The sequence below is a fragment of the Canis lupus genome, chromosome 1, assembly GCF_011100685.1.
Source record: "Canis lupus familiaris isolate Mischka breed German Shepherd chromosome 1, alternate assembly UU_Cfam_GSD_1.0, whole genome shotgun sequence".
In the NCBI taxonomy this organism is placed as follows: domain Eukaryota; kingdom Metazoa; phylum Chordata; class Mammalia; order Carnivora; family Canidae; genus Canis; species Canis lupus.
Window position 1 is genome coordinate 111,404,073 of NC_049222.1, and position 22,480 is coordinate 111,426,552.

At 50.8% G+C, this 22,480-nt stretch overlaps 1 protein-coding gene and 1 pseudogene across 3 annotated transcripts; both read right to left on the reverse strand.

Moving 5' to 3' along the window:
• Positions 1-72: 72 nt before the first annotated feature.
• PVR (PVR cell adhesion molecule) lies at positions 73-20,373 on the reverse strand. 3 transcript variants are annotated; one of them, XR_005354569.1, is made up of 9 exons: positions 20,108-20,373; positions 16,921-17,280; positions 12,287-12,589; positions 11,219-11,336; positions 8,534-8,682; positions 7,569-7,685; positions 5,797-5,828; positions 4,152-5,359; positions 73-520 (listed from the first exon to the last, which is right to left on the reverse strand). XR_005354569.1 is itself a non-coding variant. In XM_038528626.1 (8 exons), the coding sequence occupies exons 1-8, from the start codon at positions 20,172-20,174 to the stop codon at positions 5,288-5,290; spliced, it is 1,218 nt and encodes a 405-aa protein (XP_038384554.1). In that variant the 5' UTR covers positions 20,175-20,373; the 3' UTR covers positions 3,582-5,287. The 3 variants fall into 3 exon arrangements, 1 of the variants encoding a protein (XP_038384554.1); XR_005354568.1 differs by having other exon boundaries at positions 3,928-5,359; XM_038528626.1 differs by lacking the exon at positions 73-520 and having other exon boundaries at positions 3,582-5,359.
• On the reverse strand, positions 13,977-15,595 carry LOC111098537 (annotated as a pseudogene).
• Positions 20,374-22,480: the final 2,107 nt, after the last annotated feature.

Below are 22,480 nucleotides of genomic sequence, written 5' to 3' on the forward strand. Positions count from 1 at the left end.
CTCTCTCTCTCTCTCTCTCTCTATCTCTCTCTTTCAGTTTGTTTCTTTCAAATAATGACTTTGATTCCTTTGCATTATTAAAAGTCAAGGTTTAATATGGAAAATTTAGACAGTATGAGCTCAAAAAGAAGAGAGTAACATTCAGTCATCTTCCAACTACCCAGAGAGTCACTGCTAATAAATACCAGAGATCCAGACTTCTGTTGTCCCTTCTGCAGCCTTCCTCTGGGCTCTTCCCTAACCCCAGAGGACAGGTCCTGAGTGGTCCAAGCCTCCCAAGCAGTCCTCTTCTCTTGGCTAGGGATTGGTTGAGCAGTGGATGACGCTGGCCAATGATGCCCGAGAAGAGGCTGCTGGGGAATTTCACCCAGGACACGCTGGTCTGTTTTTCCAGGTCTGGGTCTGGTTGTGATGGCAGGAATGCAGCAGCCATCTTGGCACCAGCCTGAGGATGATGCCAACGAGTGGTGGAAAATAGAACAAACAGCAGAGTAGCAGAGCTGAACTCCACACACGGTGCCTGGAGTAGAAACAGACAATCCGGTTCCTTGTTTTTAATCTGGGCCTGGGGAGCAGTGGGGAGAGGGGCGCTCTCTGCTCTTGGAACGAACCTGAAGCATTCTCACCATCACATTTTTATATACTGATGGAGATTCTCTCATTGACTGGCCTCTACCTAGGCTCCCCCGCACACTTCCTATGAGGTCTGAGTTTTGGACTTCTGTGTTCATGTCTGTTTTGTCCAAATTTGGCAAGTATCCTCCTAAGTCAGCTATTGGCCCTTGATAGCACTTGCCCTCCACGTCTGATAGGTTCCTCCTCCCCGCTCCCCCCACTCCCCAGGTGATATCTGGTCATCCTGGCCTGTCTTCAGTAAGAATCTTGTCAGGTTAGGTTAGCCAGGATCCCCCTTACATCTGATTTACCTCTTAGTAATATCCCACCTGCTGCCCCCCACCTGCTCCTTGGTTATAAAGTCCTACTTGCCCTTGCTGTGTTCAGAGTTGAATCTAATCCCCCACCCACTCCCCACACGATCCCATTGCAATGGGTCTATTGCAATGGCCCCTCCCCTTGAAGAAAGTCTGCCTTATTGTGCTTATAAAGACTTATTAAAGAACTTTTCTCCTTAAAAGTTAGAATACTATTTTTTTCTTTAAGATTCACCCATCCTTGGGGCACCTGGGTGGCTCAGTGGGTAAGCATCTGCCTTCAGCTCAGGTCATGATCCCAGGATCCAGCCCCACGACAGGCTCCCTACTCAGCGGGGAGTCTGCTTCTCCCTCCCCTCCCCACCCATGCTCATGCTCTCTCTCTCTCACACAAAAATAAATAAATAAAAATCTTCAAAAAAAAATTCACCCATCCTTCACTTCATGAATTTAATTGGTTCTTAAAAATTTGGCTCCTAAGAGCTGGGAAACATTTTTTTCTATAAAAATTTTTAAAGTTTTTTTCTCTTATTGTAGTAAAACTAACATATAAAATCAATCATTTTGGGGCACCTGGGTGGCTCAGTGGTTGAGCCTTTGGCTCAGGTCATGATCCTGTGGCCCTGGGATCAAGTCCCGCATGGGGCTCCCTACAGGGAGCCCACTTCTCCCTCTGCCTGTTTCTCTGCCTCTCTCTATCTCTCAAGAATAAATAAATACAATCTTTTAAAAAATTAAAAAAAATAAAAATTGATCATTTTAACCACATTTATTTTTTGATAATTTTAACCATTATATTATATTATATTACTTATTTGAAACAGAGAGGGAGAGGGAGAGAATCCTCAAGCAGATTCCGTGCTCAGCGTGGAAACCGACACAGGGCTCCATTCATGACCCTGAGATCATGACATGAGCCAAAATCAGGAGTCAGACACTCAACGGTCTGAGCAACCAACTGAGCCATCCAGGCGCCCCTCATTTTAACCAATTTAAAATGTGCAGCTCAGTGGCATTTAATACATTACAGTGCTGTGCAACCATCACCACTATTTCCAGAACGTTTTTTCAATCGTGCAAAAGGGAAACCTTGAACCCATTAAGTGGTCCTTCACTGTCACCTCCTTCCCTCAGGCCTTGGCCACCACTGATGGCTTTTCTGCCTCTTTGGATTTGCCTACGCCGGACATTTCTTGCAAACGGAATCCTACACTATGTGGCCTTTTGAGCATTGGCTCAGAACTCCTTTTCCTCCCGGTTGGAGCAGAGTCAGCTGAGGGAGGGTTTGGGGCTATTTTAGGCTCTCCATCAGACACTGTCCCCTTCCTTCTGCAATATTGATCATCGGGTTTTTTCTCAATTTTATGTGAAGTTTTTCTGACTCCTATACCAAAATTCTGGGTCTGCTCTCCACTCCTGGCTCTTGTGGAATTCACAGATGCTCCCCCCACTGAAACCAGTGGTCACATCCATCATTGCCCAGCACAGAGGCTTCTAGGAAGGACCATTTATAGTATCTATCACAACAGCAGGGGCACATACTCTTTGATTAGCAATTTCACCTCTGGAAGTATGTCCTACACTTATGTGTCAACATGAGCTGGGGTGTGACAGCATGTAAGGCCACTCATTACAACTCTGTAATGGTAAAGGGGCAGAAATACTACAAACGCCCATCCAGTAGGGGCTTGGTTGAAAAAGTCCTCAGCTACCCAGGTACCCCACTATGTGACTTTTTGTAAAAACACTAAAGACACTCTCTTAGAATTCCCAGAAACCTTAGTAATAAAAGAAAGGTGCAGAACAAGTGTCTGGGGGTGCCTGGGTGGCTCAGTGGGTTAAGCGTCTGCCTTTGGCTCAGGTCATGATCTCAGCATCCTGGGATCCAGCCCCGCATCAGGCTCCCTGCTCAGCGGGAAGCCTGCTTCTCCCTCTCCCTCTGTCTGCTGCTCCCCTGCTTGTACTCATGCTCTCTCTCTCTCTCTCAAACAAATAAAATCTTGTTGAGGACTTTGAGATAGGGAGCTCAGTCTGGGTGACCCGAGTGGGCCTGGTGTGATTACAGGGTTCTATAAAGGAAAGAGAGAGGCAAGAAATTTGGAGGAGGGAAGTGGGAGAATGGGGAGGAAAGGCCATATGATGGGCCATATGAAAAGGGATGCCAGCAGCACTCCTAGAAGCTGGAGAGGCAGGGAATGGATTCTTCCCTGGAGCCTCCAGAGGAACCAGCCCTGCTAACACCTTGATTTTAGCCTAGTGAGACTCTGGACTTCTGACCTCCAGACTGTGAGAGAAGAATTTTGTGTGTTAAGCCACTAAGTTTGTGGTGATACAATTCCTCCATCTAAAATATGCTATTCAGGGATGCTTGGGTGGCTCAGCAGTTGAGCATCTTCCTTTGGCTCAGGGTGTGATCCTGCAGTCCTGGGATCGAGTCCCACACCGGACTCCTTGCGGAAAGCCTACTTCTCCCTCTGCCTGTGTCTCTGCCTCTCTCTCTGAGTGTCTCATGAGTAAATAAATAAAATCTTAAAATAAGATGTGCTATTTAGGGGCACCTGGGCGGCTCAGTGGGTTAAGCGTCTGTCTTGGGCTTAGGTCATGATCCTGGGGTTCTGGGATTGAGTCCTACATCAGTCTCCCTGCTCAGTGGGGAATCTGCTTCTCTCTCCCTCTGCCCTTCCTTTCTGCTTATTCTCTCTCAAATAAATAAACAAATAAATAAAATCTTTAAAAATGTAGGATCAGACACTTAACCCACTGAGACACCCAAGTGACCCCTTGACTCAGGTTCTTGCTCCCACACCTCTGGTTTTGTTCACAGAAAACAGCCTGTCTCCAATTCTTATGAAAGACCTCCCCTGCACACAGACACTTGAGGTGTAATAAATTAACTTTAAGAAAGTATTTGGGGCTGGGGGCTGGATAGGGGTTCATGTAGTAGCAATGTGGCCAACCTCCCATTTATCTCTCCTTGCCATCCCTTACACCTTACCCCTTATGGAGGCTGTTCACACTCTCCCTTCTACCCTGAGTGAATCCCAAGAACTTCTTGTTTTCTCTTGTACAGCAGCTCATGCCTCATGCTCCAGTTTAGCATTCTGGCCCATGGTCTTTCCTGCCAAGTCCTTCCCCAACAGACAGGTCTCACTGTTAGAGGAATTCTGGTGCCTGCCTCCAAGGTCAGAGTCTGTTGTAAAAGAAATGGGTCAGTTGTACCTGAGAAGTTCTCCCTCTGGGATGTTGGGCTGTATCCTCCCTGGTCTGAGGGCCGTCTGTATGGCTTGCACAGCTGTGGTTTCTGCTCTCCTAGAACCTTTTCCTCCTTGTTTTTGACACTTTGCTTTCTTTGGTGGGGTACTGGCTCCCCTTCTCTGATGTCCTGTCAACCTCCGATGTCCTGTCAATGCCAGGCCCCAAGTCTTGGCAGAAGGTGCCAGGAACTTGCATCCTCCAAGTTTATGTCTACCATTGTTTCTGCTCCTCAGAGTGCCCTAGCAGCTGAGTTCCAGCCTCGGCTTCTCTTCTGGATAAGGCTGGCGGCTCTCTCTTGTAATCACAGGGATTCCACTGACATGGAGATTCAGAAGGTCAAGGCCAGAGGTCAGATTCTTACAAAACTTTGCTGGCACTTGCAATAGTCTGTGTGGCCCCACAATGACAATGCAGGAAAGGGTTAATCTTGCCCAAAGTAAGATTTAGCCCTTTCCTTTGCCCCTGGCTCTGGGAGGCAGGGAATCTCTAAGCCCCTGGGAGTATCCTGGCTGATAAGAGTCTTATTTTGCCTGGGGCTGTGGGCAGCACCAGTGAGTCTATGATAACAGTGTGATTTATAGTGAGGCTTTGCCGTAGGGAGGTGCTGGAGACTAAGTCAGTTCCATGGGTGGTCAGCCGGTGTCTGCAATGATGGACTCCCCAATAAAAACCCTGGAAACCAAGGCTCAGCTGAGCTTCTTCGGTTGGCAGGACTCTGTGTTGACACATATCATTGCCAGGAAAAATCAGTACTGTCAGTGCAAGTGAAAGCTGGTGCCAAGACTCTTCTGGATGGTGCCTCATGCGACTTTTCATGCTTCTGATCTTAATCTCATACTTTCGTTGTAGTAAACTGTAACCATGAGCACAACCACTTTCCTGAGTTCTGGGATTCCTTCCGGTGAATAACTGAACCTGAGAGGGAGGGGTCGTGGGGACAGCTGGACTTGCACCTGCCACTGTACGTCTTGAGGTCTGGCATGAGAAGGGTGGCCACTCTCTTTGAAGGGAGACTGCATCCACTGGGCCAGGGTCCAGCTGCAAAGTCCATTCCTCCCCAGTCCCAGTCTCTCTCCAACAGTGGTGACACTGTCACCTTGTCACCTGGGGCTGTTTGTCTGTGGATCCTGGGAGGAGCTGGCATCAGGGTTCACAGCTGTATAGATGACATGCTAGAAGGCAGATATTCAAACTTTAGCCTCAGGGCCCTTCCAAACACTGAAGCTCAGGGTGAAAACAGCTGCAGACCTGTCCCCTCCCCTCTCCCTGGAAGCCAGGGCAGTACTTCTTAAGGTATGGTCGTGAGTGGGGAGGCATGGGTCATTTATGGAAATGCAGATCCCCAGACCCCAGCACAGGCCCACCAGACCAGACTCTCAGAGGGAAGGACCTGGGAACCTGCATTTTGGGCAAACTTTTCAGGGGAGTCTGCCCAGCAGGAAAGGTTGGGAACCACTGCTCCAGGTATTTGGAGAAAAGATCCAGGACCTGGCTCCTGACACCATGCTGGCTTTTGGTTAAGCGCTGTGGGTGCCCAGAGGTGTCTGTCCCCTCCTTGGGAATGTCCATGCAGACTCCACACCCTCCTCATCTCCACCACCATACTTACGCCATTAGCAGTGGAGCTGCGTTGGTTCTGACCTAGGGAAAGAAGAGGAGAAGTTGTCAGGAATGAATGACAATGCTGGAAAGCATGGCAGGAGGACACATGTGGGTGTCAGAGCCCCTTGAATTCTTGGCCCCAATTCTGCCATTGACATGGAGGAGCCACTCCCCACAGTGGTTATTCGTAAAACAGGACTGGGGTATATGCCTCACACAGCTATTCATGTAGTTATTAAGTATAAATAGATATTTATTCAGCATGGGTTCTAGAATACGATAGAAGGCTTCAAATCCCAGCCCTGTTCTTTAGGAGCTGTGTGACCTCAGGCAATTGACTCTCTGTGCCTCGGTTTTCTCAACCATCAAACAGGGATTTATTTAGCAAATAGGAAATGTCTACTTTGTGCCAGGTGCATGCTAGGTGCTGCAGGTACAGCTATGAGCAAAACAGACACAAATCCCTACTCTCATGGAGTTCAGATTAATCATAGTAATAGTATTGGCGGCAATAGTTATTAGAGCCTACATAGAGCCAGCATGTGGCTTATGACGAGCCAAATGCTGCGCCAAGCACTTTACCTGTATGATGAGGTACAGTTACTCCCATTTCACAGAGGAGGAAACTGAGTCAAAGAGAGTCGGTCATTTGCCCTTGATGACACAATTAATAAAGTGGTAGAATGAGGGCCCTGGAGATGCCATACTTCATAAATACTTCCTCAAGTGTCTCCTGTGTGCCCGGCCCCCAGTGGGAGGTGGGGCTGGGGACACAGCCATGACCATGACAGTTCTAGCTCTGCTGTTCTGGGGATCACAGTTCTCTGGAGAGACAGATAAGTCCCCACACAGTGGCATCCCAGAGTGGGCAAGGGCTGGGATGGGGGATGGGGAAGACCAGAAAAGGTGCTAGGCTCACTCTGGGAGATCAGAAAGGGCTTCCTGGAGGAGGCGGCCTCCAGCGGGGCTGTGAGGAGGCAGTTTTGTTTAGCGGTTGAGGGTATAAGCTTTGAGGGCAACAGAACCGCCCTCTCTGCCTGACCTTCTGGCTGTGCACCTGTTGGCAGACCTCATCTCTCCAAGCAAACATTTCCTTGTCTCTACTGTGGGGCTCATGGCAGGACTCACTTTGCAGGGTGGTAGTGAGCATTTGAGAGGGGCATTGCACAGAAAGTCCCTTTCACCACAGGTATAAAGTGCTCTGGAAAATGTAGCTCTTCTTATGCAGCCAAAGGACTTCACCAGAAGGAGCCATGGGGAGGGTGCTCCAGGCAGAGGGACAGCCTGGGTGGAGCCCTTGAGTCAAGAGCATCAGGCCCTTGGGATGCCTCGGTGGCTCAGCAGTTTAGTGTCTGCCTTTGGCTCCGGTCATGGTCCTGAGTCTGGGAATTGAGTCCCACATGGGTTCCGTGCGAAGGGCCTGCTTCTCCCTCTGCCTGTGTCTTTGCCTCTCTGTGTGTCTCTCATGAATAAACAACTAAAAAATCTTAAAAGAAAAAAAGAGCATCAGGACCTTAAGAGGTGGGGATCAGAGTGCCAGCTGCTACCCTTACTCCCTAAACATTTGTAAAAGGAATCACCGATCCAATGAACAAGAGCCTCTGAACTTAAGTGTCCTCAGGTGTAAAATGGGGGAACCTCATGGTACTGAGGAGGCTGCCATGCATGGGGCTTAGTATAGATCTTAGTATAGGCTGCCATGGTGGCCAACCATGGCAGTTGTAATAATGCTCATTCACTGCTGACAGGCAGGAGATGTGCCAAAGAGGAAGGACTCACGGGGGCGTCTGTACAGCAAGAAATATAACAGCAACCCCAGGACCACAATGATCCCGGCCACAGCTCCACAAATGATGATGGTCACAGTGGACAAGCCGTGCTTGTTGGGAGGTTTTTCTGCAAGAACAAAAGGAAGCAGAGTTAGGTTCAGAGGCTTCTGGGGTCTTCACCTGCCCTTAAACGTTACTCCTCATCCTTTAGGGAAGCTACTGCTCTGTCTCTCAGTCTATATAGTTAGGAGGACCTGATCCCACCCCCTGGTTCCTAGGACAGGACTTTTACCCAGGTCTGGCCAGTCAGAGCATTTCATTCTCTGAAGCTATTGTGATTGATTCATAGGGAGGCTGTGACCCCAGTTAAGCCAATGACAGCCAACCCTGGGACTTTGGCTAGAGCTACTGGAAGTGGTATATTCTCTCCCCTGGGATTACTAGATGGGTGAGATGGGAGGCTATAGCTGCCAAGGGACAGCTCACCTTCCTGAGAACACAGAGAAAAGCAGAGACAAGAGATGTAAAGCGAAGTTCCTGGGTTTCACAGTTGGAGCATCTGGATCCAACTGTACCTGAAGGTGCATTTTCAATAAAGTCCCGTTTTTGCTTAGACTATTTTGAGTTGTCCTTCTATCAATTTCAGTTGATAGAGACTCTTGCCTAATATACTTGGGAAGGCCTTTCTGAGACCCTGGGGACAAGCCTCCTGCAACTACCCAACCCTGGGTTTGCAGAGGGGGTTATCCAGCAGGCTGTACAATAGTTTCAGTGGTACAGATGTTAACAGAGACTAAAGCTGACTGCATTGGTCCTTTCATGAGGGGGATTGGGGGGAGATGGGAATCAGAAAGCATTCTTGTGTCTGAGGACTCTCTTAACCAGGGAGCACTTCCAAACTCCTCCCTCAGAGGGAATCCTGCTGGGACTTCCTCCTTCGGTCCCTCTATTCTTACCACCCAAGGGACTCCTCACCTCTGACCAGGATGCTCAGTTCTGCCTGGCCAGTCCCTAGGGCGTTGCTGACACGGCAGATGAAAGTCGTGTTGATTGACTCGTCCACGGTATGGATCAGGAGCTGCGAGCCCTGGGCCACAGCAGAGGGCGGCAGGGGACCCACAGTCCTGGGAGAGACAGATGGGTGAAGTGGCAGGTGTGAGCTCTCACTGTGTACTCATGCTGTCTCTGATCAAAGTTGAGAGCAACCCTGGAGTTCCCCGACTCTTCCACTCACACCCACATCCAACCCATCAGCGGGTCCCACCCATCTCACCTCCAAAACCTCTCTGGACTCCAGCCCCTCTGCAGGCCTCCCCAGCCACCACCCCGGTCCGATCCCCCAGCTTCTGGGCCACCTTGGCTACCTTTTCATGGGACTCCCTGCCTCTACCCCACCCCCACCACACTGTCCCCTATGAGCAGCTGGAGAGATCTTGTAAGTACTAACTTTTCACATCCTTTCATTATTCAGAGCCTTCCTGTGGCTTCTGCCTCACCCTGCATAAACCCAAAGTGCTAACACAGCCACAGACCCCATCCACCGGCTGCAGATACCTCGGACCACACTGTCTGTTACTCTCCCCTTTGCTCTGTATCCACAGTGGCCTCCGAGTTCATCTTCCAACACTCCAGTTAGGCTTCCACTGCAGGTCCTTTGCACATGCTGTTCCCTCTGCCTGGAATGCTATTCCCCCGGGTATGTGCACGGCGCATCCTCACTTCCTTCAGGCCTGGGCTCAGACGTCACCTTAGCGACAGCCTTCTTGGCCAGCTTATTGCAACTGCAAAACCCCCCACCCCTCCCCGCTCTGCTTTACCTCTTCCCAGCATTTATCCCCATCGGACACACTACACCTCACAATGTTATTTTGTTTATTGTTTCCCTCCCCTGCTAGGACAGAGCACCAGGACGGGAAGGAATGTGGCCTGTCTCATTTACTAGGGTGTGTTGGCCAGTGGGATCTGGCACACGGTAAACAGCGGACACATTTCAGTTTAATGGACAGAGAAGATGCAAGCACGGAGTTCTGGGCGCTTGGCAGAGCTGGGATGGAAACCCAGCCATGTGGGCTCAGCAGCCTGGATCACGGTGCTTTGAGGCAGGACGGGGAGGCGTCAGCCAACACCACTCACTGGAAGACCCAAGGCCACGATTCCTTAGAGGCACAGCTGTGCCCATCCACCGAGCCGGGCAGGTGGGGATGATCACCCATGTGGCATCTGCATGCTAGCAAGAGGGACGCGAGCTCCCTATCTCTCTTGCAGGGGGCGTTAAATAATTGATGGCATGCACATAGGATGGAACGGAATCCCAGCAGCACCGCAAAGGGGGTTGCGGGTACTCTGAAGTGCATAAGAGGTAAAAACAAAACAAAACAAAACAAAACAAAACAAAACAAAAAACCCCTGAAGGATGGAGAGAGGGATGGATTGATGGACATGATTGAGCAGGTCCAGGAAAGTATGAGTGGGAGAAATCCACATAGGGGGTTTCTGAGCGCTCCCTGGCAAAGTCTTACAGCTTTTTTTGTATGTCTACAAATTCTCCCGATGAGATGCTGGGGAGCACGGGGATGCGGCTCTGAGAGCTGACACGGAAAGGCGTTCCCGAGACGGAGGGAGAGAAGCGTAGAGAACAGAAGGCGGGAGGGGTATGGGGTAACAGTGGATATTTCTGGGCACTTGACTACACGTTCTTAGTGTTTTCTTTTTGCTCATAACTGGATTGTCTGAAGTTTCTATAACGGTCATAAGTTTGATTGTAATTAGAACAAAAGCCCGATGCGAATTAAGTAAAACTATCGATTCCTTTGCTTTTTGCTTCCCCCACTCTTCCCCCCAGCCTTGGTATGAATCCAAGGAGATCTGAGTGCTCTGCGCCTCAGTTTCCTCATCCAGAGAATGGGGACAGCACCCGCTCTGTCAGAAGTGACTGAGCAGGTTACATGAGGTGACCTGGGAGGTGGCACAGTCCCGAGGTTAGGAAGTTAAGCCAGATGCTGATTTGAGAGCCACTTCTACACCCTTGTGGCCGCGGGACCCGTGCAGATGATGGTGGTTACTGGGGCCCGGCTTAAAGAACCCCGGGCGCGGTGATGATGCTGCCTGTGCGCGGAGTGTGGGGAATCACACGGGATGAGGTGGCCACCGGCACACAGCAGGCCACGCAAAAGAGCAGGTGTAACAGCGAACCTGAACCGACCTCTCATAAACTGTTCATACAAGACAGAAAGTTCACTGGGGTCTAAAGTCGACTTCTCTCTTTTTACTTTCTTGTACCCACCTTCTTCCCAAGACCCAGGGGTCCAGGCCCCAAATTCTCCTCCCTCAGACCCAGGAATCCAGGTCCCCAGGCTCTCCTTCCTCAGACCTGAGGGTCCAGGCCCCCAGCCCCCTCCTCCCTCAGACCCAGGGGTCCAGGCCCCAAACTCTCCTCCCCCAGACCCAGGAATCCAGGCCCCCAGGCTCTCCTCCCTCAGACCCAGGAATCCAGGCCCCAAACTCTCCTCTCTCAGACCTGGGAGTCCATGCTCTCAGCCCCCTCCTCCCTCAGACCCGGGGGTCCAGGCCCCCAGCCCCCTCCTCCCTCGGACCCAGGAGTCCAGGCCCACAGCCCCCTCCTCCCTCAGACCCTGGAGCCCAGGTCCACCCAGGACTCACGTGCTCCAGTTATAGCCTGTGGGCTCCGGTTTGCTGCGGACGTCACAGCTCAGAGTGACCTCACTGTGGCCCATGTATAAAGTGCCATCATAGCCGGAGATGGAGACTTCGGGAGGGTCTGAGGGAAATAGACACACAGGTTCAGAGACAGGGACTCCTCAGAGGGGCCTAAAGATACGTGGGGTCATGGCATAATGAGAAAAGGCCTCAATGGGCTTCAGGAATAGCCCGAGACAGAGAGGCCTTTGAGGAGTCTGGGGCAATGGATCTCTTCAGAGAACAGCAGGCCAAAAGTCCTTGGCAGGGTGGGGGCTAGGGGGGTGCTGAGAAGGCTTCTGGGGACCTGCTCCTCTGTACTCATTTTCCTTGGTAGCCAGGTCCTGGCATTCTGTAGGTCTCCTGTAAGAAAAGGCCTCTTAGGTGCCCATAACCCACAGGAACATATATTCAAGGCTCTGACAAGTCCTGCCAGGAAGAATCCTGGATGGCTCTGCTTCAGCTGCTGCTTATCCATCCCAAATGTGATTAGACAGGGAGGACTTTTCAAAGTCCTCATGGGCAAGGCCAATGAGACAGAGTGTTTTTTTTTTTTTTTTTTTTTTAATGGGGAGGAGCCAGTGTTGATCCCTCTTCCCTCAGACCCAGTGGCAATGTTGCAGGTGTCCAAGGAAGACAGTACCTGAGGGAATCAGTGTAGCAGCTGCCCAGGAGGGAATATTCAGAAACCCAGTGTAGACAATGGTAGGCAGTGTAGAAAATGGACAAGGGAGTTGGGGTAGACAGTGCAGTAAACAGTGTAGCAATGCAGGCAAGGTCAGTGTAGACAGTTGCCTAGGGAAGCAGGTGGAGGCAGTGTGCGTAGGCCGGGTTCAAGGGAGTTGGGAGAGACTGTGGGGTGTCAGTGTAGACAGTGACCAGGAGAGCCAGGGTAGACAAACCAGGGTGCAGCGTGGACTGTCGCCTAAGAAGCTGGTACAGACCATGAAGGATAGTGTTGTTTGTGGCCCAGGGGGCCCCGTGTAGACAATGTAGCGGTCCTTGTGCTTGCTCACGTTTGGGCACACTCACAAGGCACAGCGAGAGTCACGGGCAGCAGGACGGGCTTCTTCAAGCTCTCATGTTCCACTCTGCAGGTGACATTCTTGCCGTCCACCTTGCTCGAGGGGATCAAGGTTAAGAGGCTGATGACGGTGAACGTGCCAGGCAGGTGTCCAGGCACCTGGCTCTCATTGGCCTGGCCGTCCAGGTGTGGCCAGGAGATGCGGGCGGGTGGGCGACCCTCACTGGAGACGCAGCGGGCCACGGGCACAGGCTCTGGGCTGAGCGGGCTGAACAGGACCTCCTCGGACTCAGCCTTGTTCTCGGGCTGGGCTGCGGACAGGAGGGAAAGGGACCGGTCAGTCCTCGCCTGCGGTCTTTCTACAAACATCACAGCAGCAGGGGTTGGAGGCTTGCAGGAGAGGGGCAGCTAGCTGAGAGTACAGGCGGGCCAGGTTCAAATCCCAGCTCTGTCCCTGAGCCGCTGGGTGGCTGTGGGCACATGTGCTTCTTCATCTGTCCACGGGAGATAATGACAGGATCATAGGCAATGAGAATATAAAATGGTACTTGGCACCATAAGTGCTCAGGAAACACTATTATTATTAGGAATTGAATACACTGCCTGGCTGTATCACGGGTGATGATAGGACCCAGCCCTGCCTTCAGGGGCTACACCGTCAAAGAGGAAGACAGATTTCCCGAGAGAGTGTGGCAACCCGCAGTGGGCAAGGCTGGGGTGGGGGAATCCCAGAAGGGGTGCCGCAGTGTTGGTGGAGTGAAGGAGGGTTTCATGGAGGAGAGGAGGGCTGAGCAGTGCTCTGCAGGTTGAGAAGGGAAGACAGGCTTAAGGTCACACAGTTCTATGGGACAGAGCTGGGCTTTTATGTGAGGTCTGACTCTAAACCCTTCATCATTATTCTGGTGATTCCCAAACCTGGAGCTCCACTTGTTTCCTTCCTCATTATTGCTTGTTATTGTTGCATTATTATGGGTTGGAGATTTCTCTTATTTTTTTAAGATTTTATTTATTCATGAGAGAGAGAGAGAGAGAGGCAGAGACAAAGGCAGAGGAAGAAGCAGGCTCCACGCAGGGAGCCCTATGTGGGACTTGATCCCAGGACTCCAGGATCACGCCCTGGGCCAAAGGTGGCGCTAAACCGCTGAGCCACCCAGGGATCCCCCTGGAGATTTCTCTTAAATATGACTCATGGTTGTGGGTTTTTTGGTGTGTGTGTGTGTTTTCTTTTTGGTAAAATACTGGTACTTTTAATGTTACATAACTTTCCAAAATAAAAGTGACAACAGTATGCAATAGGCATCTGTAACGAACAGGTTATTAAAGGAAATTTTAAATTAAAATCAAGTTCGAAGTTTAAATTAGTCATCTCTGGCTAACGCAGAGAAAAAGAAGTCACTGTGCTGGGACTGATCTAGTAGATAATCTAGTTTTCTACATCTGTGAAAGCAAATTCACTCGATCACTTGGGCTGAACGACAATTTGTTTTGCTTTTCCTGACTTGTATTCCACTTAGCACTTCTTCCTCTTTTTTTTTTTTTTTTTTTTAAAGATTTTATTTATTTATTTGACAGAGAGAGAGAGAGAGAGAGTGCACAAGCAGGGGGAGTGCCAGGCAGAGGGAGAGAAAGAAGCAGGCTCTCTGCCAAGCAAGGAACCTGATGTGGGGCTTGATCCCAGGACCCTGGCATCATGACCTGAGCCGGGAGGCAGACACTCCACCGGCTGAGCCCCCCAGGTGCCCCACGGGCACGTCTGATAGATTTCACAGCTGAACCCAATATTAAAACTACAGCCAAAAATAAAAATAAAAATACAACTACAGCCAAATACGCTTTTCAACACATTATCTTCTCATTTACAAAATGCCATGCAAGTTTATTCACAATCCGAACACCGCCCCCTCCCAAAGTACCAGCAAGGAGATGGCCGAGAACACGACTCCTTATGGAACCTCCCTCCCAGCCCTGCCTAACCTGAGGACTATTTTAAAAGGAATGGCCTAAAATCTTAGCTTTCACTTTCTTTGAGTCTCATCATCTTTTACAAAACAGAACAAAAGACATAAGCAAGGCTTAGGGGCTGGCTGCAATGTAACACCTTTCTTTCTAATTGATGTACAGTAGAGGAGGGTTGGTCTGCGTCTATCTGTGCTGGCATGGATTTAGGGAGGGATTAATTCCACACACGAGAAGCTGTGTTTCCAGTTGCTTCTGATTCACATAAGGGGTCATGATAGACTCTGCAGAATGTGGCCTACAGCCCAAGGGAAGCTCTCACAAAGCTGAGGAGACTGATTAGTATTTTTCTTCATCTGCTGCTTGCTACTTCCCAGTTGTTATTAAGACACCCAGTGTGCCGACATTCTGAGCCCCACCAACATCATCCCCGCAATCTTCTATCATCATGGCCTCCTCAGATTCATGGCCAGCACCCTGCAATGCCTCCACAAAGGACATTTTCTCTGGTTTTCCCACTACAGTGGCCTCGGTGTCTGTGGCCTACTCTAAAGCCATCAGGAACGGCACCCCATCCGGGAGTAACCAGGACACCCAATTCAGAATTTGATAATGAAAGTGTTCTGGTGCCAAGCCTATGACCACAGCATTAGGATCACTTGTTCATATTTCTCTGAAATCAGGTAGGGGCTGATCATCTCTTAGTAGGATATGTCCAACCTGTTTCTGCTCTACGAAATTTTATTTTTTTTAGAGAGACAGAGAGTGAGTGAGGGCTTGTTCTGAGGGTAGGGGGTGGGGCAGAGGGAGAGGAAGAGAGAGAACCCCAAGCAGATTCCATGCCCAGCGTGCAGCCCGACATGGGGTTTGATCTCATGACCCTGAGATCATGACCTGAGCCGAAATCAAGAGTCGGACACTCTACTAACTGAGCCACCCAGGCGCCCCCCTGCTCTACTAAATTTCTGGCTGTAATCAGAGAAGTGAATATTTCATCTTCAGAGATCTCAAACACCAAATTTTTCAATCTTTCCAATAGGTCTTGCTTGTTCTCTCTGGTTGTATTGGTCACACACCTAACCATGACAGAAGTTAACCATATAACCTTTTATGAGCTTCCTCTGCGCCTCACACAGCTGCAATTTGAGTGCGAAGTGTGCCACCCAGATCCACCAAAAGAGCTTTAACCCACAGTGTGGAGCACTTCCCCCAGCTTCGTCCTCAGCAAAGGCCCCTGCTAACAGGAAAGGCAGCATGGTGGTGGTGGTGTCCTTGAATCCAGCCCCAGGGCGCCAGTGACGCAGCTGCTAGAAGCCGGGAACGGGGCCCAGGGCCGCTCACTGGTTCTGTTTTACCCTCATCCCGAACTGTAAGACCTGAAGTCCCAGGTTTGCTGAAATGACAAGCACCACCCATGGTTGGGTGCTGTGTGCTCGGCCCTGGTTCCAAGCACTTGATTGTGCAGGAGTCACTCTTGTAAGGTCTGGATCAGTTCCTGGCCACTAAACGCTAAGTACATGTCAGCTTTCACTGTGATCCTCGTAGTGATCTCCATTTCACGGAGGCATAGAGACTTCCTACTCAATTTCAAAGAGGAAATATTCTGTATTATTCTTCCTAGTGCTCAGGAAAATGAACCACGAGTCTTCTACAATGCCTGGGGGTGTCTGGGCCCCGCTGGGGAAAGCCTCCACTACCGGTGTCAGAGTCACTCTCCTTCTGGTTGGTATAATTCAAATTCCTTATCAAAGGGAGAAACAGGGGGATCCCAGGGTGGCTGTTCTGATCCTATGGTTTGGTGCCTGCCTTTGGCCCAGGGCGTGATCCTGGAGTCTTGGGATCGAGTCCCACAGCGGGCTCCCTGCATGGAGCCTGCTTCTCCCTCTGCCAGTGTCTCTGCCCCTCTCTCTCTGTCTCTCTCATGAATAAATAAATAAAATCTTTAAGAAAAAAACAAACAAAGATAGAAACAGTGGTTGACAGCCATCAGGAGCCCACAGCTGGCCTCTGTTCTAAGGTTCAGCTGGATAAACTCCTGAGACTCTCAGGAGAGCTTTGTGAGGGCAGCACTCTCGTCACTAAGCATATTCTACAGGCGAGGAAAGGGGGAATCTGAGATGAAAGCACTTGCTAAGAGATGCCTGGGTGCCTCAGTGGTTGAGTGTCTTCATGCTCAGGGCATGATCCTGGGGTCTTGGGATCAAGTCCCCTATTGGGCTCCCTGTGGAGAACCTGTTCCTCCCTTGTGTGTGCCTCTGCCTCTCTCTCTGTGTCTCTCATGAATAAATAAATTTAAAAATACGTTTGTTTTTTTAAAGAAAGCACTTGCCCAGCTAGTAGTACCCAACTGGGAAGCAAGCCCTGGCCTCCCTGCTTCTCAGGCCCCTGCCGGGACTCCCCCTGACTTCCCCTGTTCCCCATTCCTACCCACCCTCCTCCATGCTCTGCCCTCAGCCTGCAAGAGCTTTTAAGATCTTACACTCCAGGATCCCAACTTTCCTCCTAGCCTCCAGCCCCTTCCCTCTCTGACTTCCCTCCCTGCATACCCCCCCCCCCCCGCCCCCACTCTGGCCCTCCCATCACTGCCTCATCTCCTCCTTTTGTCCCCACAGAATCTGCCCCTCCATCCCTGCACCTCCTCCCCCCAGCCCCTACCCCCCCCTTTAATCCGTGCTCCTCTGCTCACCCAACACCCGGAGCCAGGTATGGGCACTCCTGCTGCCCTCGGGGAACATGGCAAAGCGGCAGGTGTAGTTGGCTTCATCATCTGCGCGCAGTCCCCGCAGGGCCAGTGACCCGTCCCGCAGCTCCTCACCGGGCCTGGCGGCCACAAACTCCAACCGCCCAGGCTCCGGGAAGCTGGGGCCCTGCGTGGGGTGGAAGACCGCCACATTGAAGTCCTCTCCTGCCGCATCCCGCCGGGTCCAGGTCACCTGTGTCACGTGCACCCCATGCTCCAGTGGCGGCAGTTGGCAGGACAACTCTGCAGTGTTGCCCAGGAGGCCATGTACCTGCGCCGGCGCCAGCACACCCACTGTCACGGGCCCTGCAGGGAAACACAGGGCAGAGTCAGACCTGGCGTTGGAGGTCTGGATGCCGAGGGGCACCGCCCACTGGCACCCCCACCATCCCAGCCCCTACCCGGGTCTGCAACCATCCCCACAGCTTCGCTGTGCTGTTATTACCGTATTTCCCCAATCTCAGCATCATCGATGCTTTAAATTGTGGTCCATATTGTGGTTAAAAACTTAAATCTGCCATTTAAACCATTTTAAGGTGCCCAATTCTGTGGCAATGAGTCATGTATGTAACTATTACTACTATCTAGTTCCAGAACGTTTTCATCGGCTCAGTGTTATCAGTGTCACTGGGATGCTGTCATTTACAGGATGTCCGATAGAGGGGTAGGAAAAAGGAGGCAGAAACTTTAAATCTTAGAATCTATGAAATATGGTAATATTAGTATTACTATTACTATGCATGGACCCTGATTGGGAGGTTTATAGGGGATCCTGGCACAAGAAGGGAGGCGATTATAACCCAAGGATTTTGGATCCCTTCCAATCTCTGTTGTGAGGCTTCAGGCAGGTTATTTAACCTCTCTGATTCTTTCCCAGCTTGTAATGTGGGACTAATAACAGTTAGCACAGGTTGCTTTACACAGGTCAGGGGCTGTTCTGAGTGCTTCACACATCTCTTAGCATTTTGTCCTTAAACAGCTCTTTGAGGCAAGCACTACTGTCAGCCCCACTTTATAGATGGGGAAACCAAGGCAGAGAGTCATTTGCTCCACGTCACAGAGAGGGTAAATGGCAGAAGTGGGATTTGAACCCTGCAGTCTACACTTGGCAGTCCTGACCTTTAACCCACCAGGCTCCCTATTAAAATCTTTCAGCCTCAGCTCATAGTAGGTCTTCACTATGTCTTGGCTTTTATTGCTATGAATAAACACGGTGCTATACATTCTTATTTTTAATAATAAAGATAATGGAGACAGTGGGAAGGAGTTAAGTTCTTTGAACCCCGGTACTGCTACTCAGCAACTGTGGGTCTGTGTGCAGGTGGTTTCACTCCTCTGAGTCTAGTTTTATCATCTGTAAATTGGGGGATGGTTATAGCATCATAGGGTTGTTGAGTGGAGGAGACAGTGAAATCTACGTGGAGGGATTAGCATGTCCCAATGGCTCTATCAAGGTGAATGTTATAATTATTGTGTTATGAGGAAGAAGAAGCTGGGAGGTGATGGACAGGGGTGCTTAGAGCGTGCTGGGTGGAGGAGGGCATGGTTTGGACACAAGCAATTGTGGAGTGGTGAGCATGCTAACATGGGTTTGAACGCCAGCTCTGCCACTGCTGAACTGCATGGCTCTGGGCACATGGGTCTCCTTCTCCGGTACTTTCCTCCACCAAACAGCAAGTCTCCTCCTTGCCAAGGTGCTATTAAGAGGACATTGAGTGAAGTCTAATAACCACACTTTGGTGCCTATCTGTGCCAGACACTGAGCTGCTTTCTGACACGTGGCCTCCTGCAACCCTCTCCATGGCCCCATGAGATGTGCACTAGTTTTTTCATCCCTACTGGACAGAGAGGTGAGGTGCACCTCTGAGGGTTAAGCCACTTGCCTAGGCTAACGGAGGAGTAGCATAGCCTAGGGCCAACCCTGGGCCTGATCTACCTAGGATCCTGGGCACCAGGTTCTCCCGTCCTGGTGAAGGGGGCCCTGTCCACTATTTTTCATTTACTCATTGGACCTGCTACTTCTTGCTGGTGCCTTGAGCAAGTTACTTCCCCTCTCCATGCCTCAATCTCCTCATCTGTAAATGGAGGTCACAGTGGGACCCATATTGGAAATCTCCTTAAGAGGTTTGGGTTAGTGGCCCTCTGTGAACGCCTCAAACTGTGGGTTCCTCTTTTCTGGAGCTGTGCCCGGTGTTCTGGGAGTCACCTTTTTGGTGAGATAAGGGACCGAGTCTACATTCAGTATTAAAACTGTTCATACCAAAAAAAATAAAAAAATAAGAAAAAAAAAAATAAACTGTTCATACGAATTATCAATATCACTATGCTACCAAGTGCATCCAACTTTGCTCAGCATCCTCCCAAGACATAGTCATAAAAAGTGTCTGCCCCCCAACCCCTCCCAGCCACCCCAATCCCCAACACATTTTGTGGAAACAGAGAGCTTAGGAAACTCTCCTGAGCTCTCACAGGCATTAAATGCCAAAATTGGGATGCCTGGGTGGCTCAGGGGTTGAGCGTCTGCCTTCAGCTCAGGGCACGATCCCTGGGCTCAAGTTCCTCATCTGGCTCCCGGCAGGGAGCCTGCTTCTCCCTCTGCCTATTTCTCTGTGCCTCTCATGAATAAATAAATAAAATCTTTTTTAAAAGTGCCAAAAGCTGTTTTGAAACCAGGGCCCGCTGGAGTTCAGAGCTGTATCCCCAAGGACCTGGAACACTGACAGACACATAGTAAGCGCTGAATGCATGCAGACGTGCATGAATGAATGAATGAATGAATGGCCATGCTCTTAGAGCCATCCTCTTGGGGTCAGAAGGGGGAAAGGGTTATGTGCCACCGCGCTCTTATCCCCCCTCCCCCATCAAGCATTCTCTGTGGGGATCAGCGGGCCAGGGTTTGGCATCTGGTGGGGGGAAGAACCGGTGAGCAGTCACAGGACTTGAGGTGGCGGCCCGTGAGTCACCCTCCGCAGTAATTTTCCAGGACCCATGGCAGCGAACTCGCTTTCTGGGAGCCCGAGGGCCCGCCGGTTTCCGCAGCCCGGGGCGCGGGGAGGCCGAGCATCTGCTGGTGGAGGCTGGTGGAGAGGGAGAGGGGGCCCAGCGGCCGCTGGCCCGCCCGGGGGTGACTCACCGGCTTCCGTGGGTGCCCAGAGCAGCAGCGGCAGCAGCGGCAGCAGCCACAGCGGCGGCGGCCACATAACTGGGTTCCTCCGGGTGCCCCTCCGCACAGCCTCTTCCCCGGATCTCGGGGTTCGCGCTCCCTCCCCGGCCGCCGCGGACGCCCAGCCACTGCCCAGAGAACCGGCAGCCTAGTAGCACCGGATCCCCGCGGGCGCTGGAAAAGCTCCCACCGACCCGCACCCCGGCTCTCCGGCGCCGGCTGAGTAGGGGCGGGGCGGGGCGGGGCGGGGCGGGGCTGCCCGTGCGCGCCTGCGCAGAAGAGGCCGCAGGCCGGCTGGGGCCGGAGCCGCCGCGTCAGGGCGCTGGGCGTCCCGCCCGGTGCTCTTGTCCTTTTTTGTTGCAGTGTCCCTAACAGAGTGTTGTATTAATTCCTGGCTTCCAGTAGAGTGATCCAGCACTTCTGTACCTTTCTCCGAGCTCACCGCAACAAGTATACTTTTTTTTAACTGCTATTTTTTTTTTTTAAGATTTTATTGATTTATTCGTGAGAGACAGAGACAGAGGCAGAGACAGAGAGAGAAGCAGCTCCCCGCAAGGAGCCCGATGCGGGACTCGATGCCGCGCCCCGAGATCGCGGCCTGAGCCGAAGACAGATGCTCAATCACTGAGCCACGCAGGCGTCCCAATTTTTTTTTTTTTTTTTTAAGATTCTATTTTTTCATGAGAGAGGCAGAGACAGAAGTAAAGGGAGAAGCAGCCTCCCTGCGGGGAAGCCCCATGGGGGACTGAATCTCAGGACCTCAGGATGACGACCCGAGCCAAGGCAGACGCTCAACCACTGAGCCACCCAGGTGCCCAACAAGTGTACTCCTAAGGCCCCTAGCCTGGTTCCCCCTCTTCCCCCTCCTTCTCTCTATTTAACAACCTGTCCCCCCCTCTCCCTCTGTATTCTGTTTCTTAAATTCCACCTAAGTGAAATGGTTTCATATTTGTGTTTCTCTGACTGACTTACTTCACTTTTTAAAGGTCAAGTTGGCTAAGTGCGGGAGCAGACATTCCGACCTACAATCCAGACAGATCCCACGTTCTCAACCACCAGGCAGAAACTCTCTGGACTTTGGAGGCAGACAAGGCCTGGGCTTATATTGGGCAAGCTGCTCCTCCTTGCCCTCCTTACCTGAAAAACGGGCATGATAACAGTGCTCGCTTCACAGGAGGGTTTATGAGGCTTAAACAAGCCACTGTTTAGCCCAATTCCTGTATTACTCAATAGACAACAGCTATAACAATAACAACTAGTATCAATGTGTTCACGGTTATTGAATAATCCTGTCGGTGAGAATGATGTTCCACCCATTCTTAGTTTGACATAAATTCATTGAATCAGGTACTATTCCTGGCACGGGGAGGCAGCAGAAAATAATACAGACACAAATCTTCACCTTTGTAAAGCCCGCCTTTTGCTGGAAGGAAACAGATGTTAACAGGTTAATTAATACAGAGAACACAACCCTGTCTGGTGGCGATGATGGTCAGAGAGCAACATACAACAGGGAGAAGGATGAGAGGATGAGAGATTGAGAGAGAGAGAGAGAGAGAGAGCATGATAGAGACAGATGAGAGGAATAGAGACACCTTTCAGAGACAGTGACTGGGAGATAGGGAGCAAGAAAGAGAGAAACAGATATGAAAAAAGAGACACAAGATGAGAGACCAAAAGAGAGGAGAGGCAGACACAAGGACAGACAGCCAGATGAGAGAGAATTAAGAGGTGACAGAGAGACTCAGAGAGCCATGTACTCAGACACAGAGCTTGGGAGACTCCCTGGTCCCCAGCTCTGCCCATCCTGGCTATGGTCCCCACCAGGCCCCCTAGCAGCTCTGACCCTTGTTCTGTGACATCCCTATATCTTTCTAGACAATTCCCCTTTTAGGTTTTGACCAGTTTTGTGGGTTTTTTTGTCTCTTGCTGATGTCTTTGACTTGGACCTAGTGCCCGCTCATGGTGTGTGGCTGTGGGTGGGTGGCTCTGATGCCTGATGTCTCTTGTCCTGGGTGCAGGTAAATTTCTGAATGGAAACATGGAGGCTGGTGTCTGTGAAATCTCTGAATTTTCTCCTTTTCCTCCTCCTCCTCCTCCTCCTTTTTCTTCTTCTTTTAAAGATTTTATTTATTTATTTATTCATGAGAGACACGGAATGAGAGAGGCAGAGACACAGGCAGAGGGAGAAGAAGCAGGCTCCATGCAGGGAGCCTCCACGGAGGATCATGCCCTGGGCCAAAGGCAGGCACTAAACCACTGAGCCACTCAGGGATCCCCTCTTCTTCTTTTTTTTAAATATAAATCTTATTTTATTTAAATTCAATTAATCACCATATAATA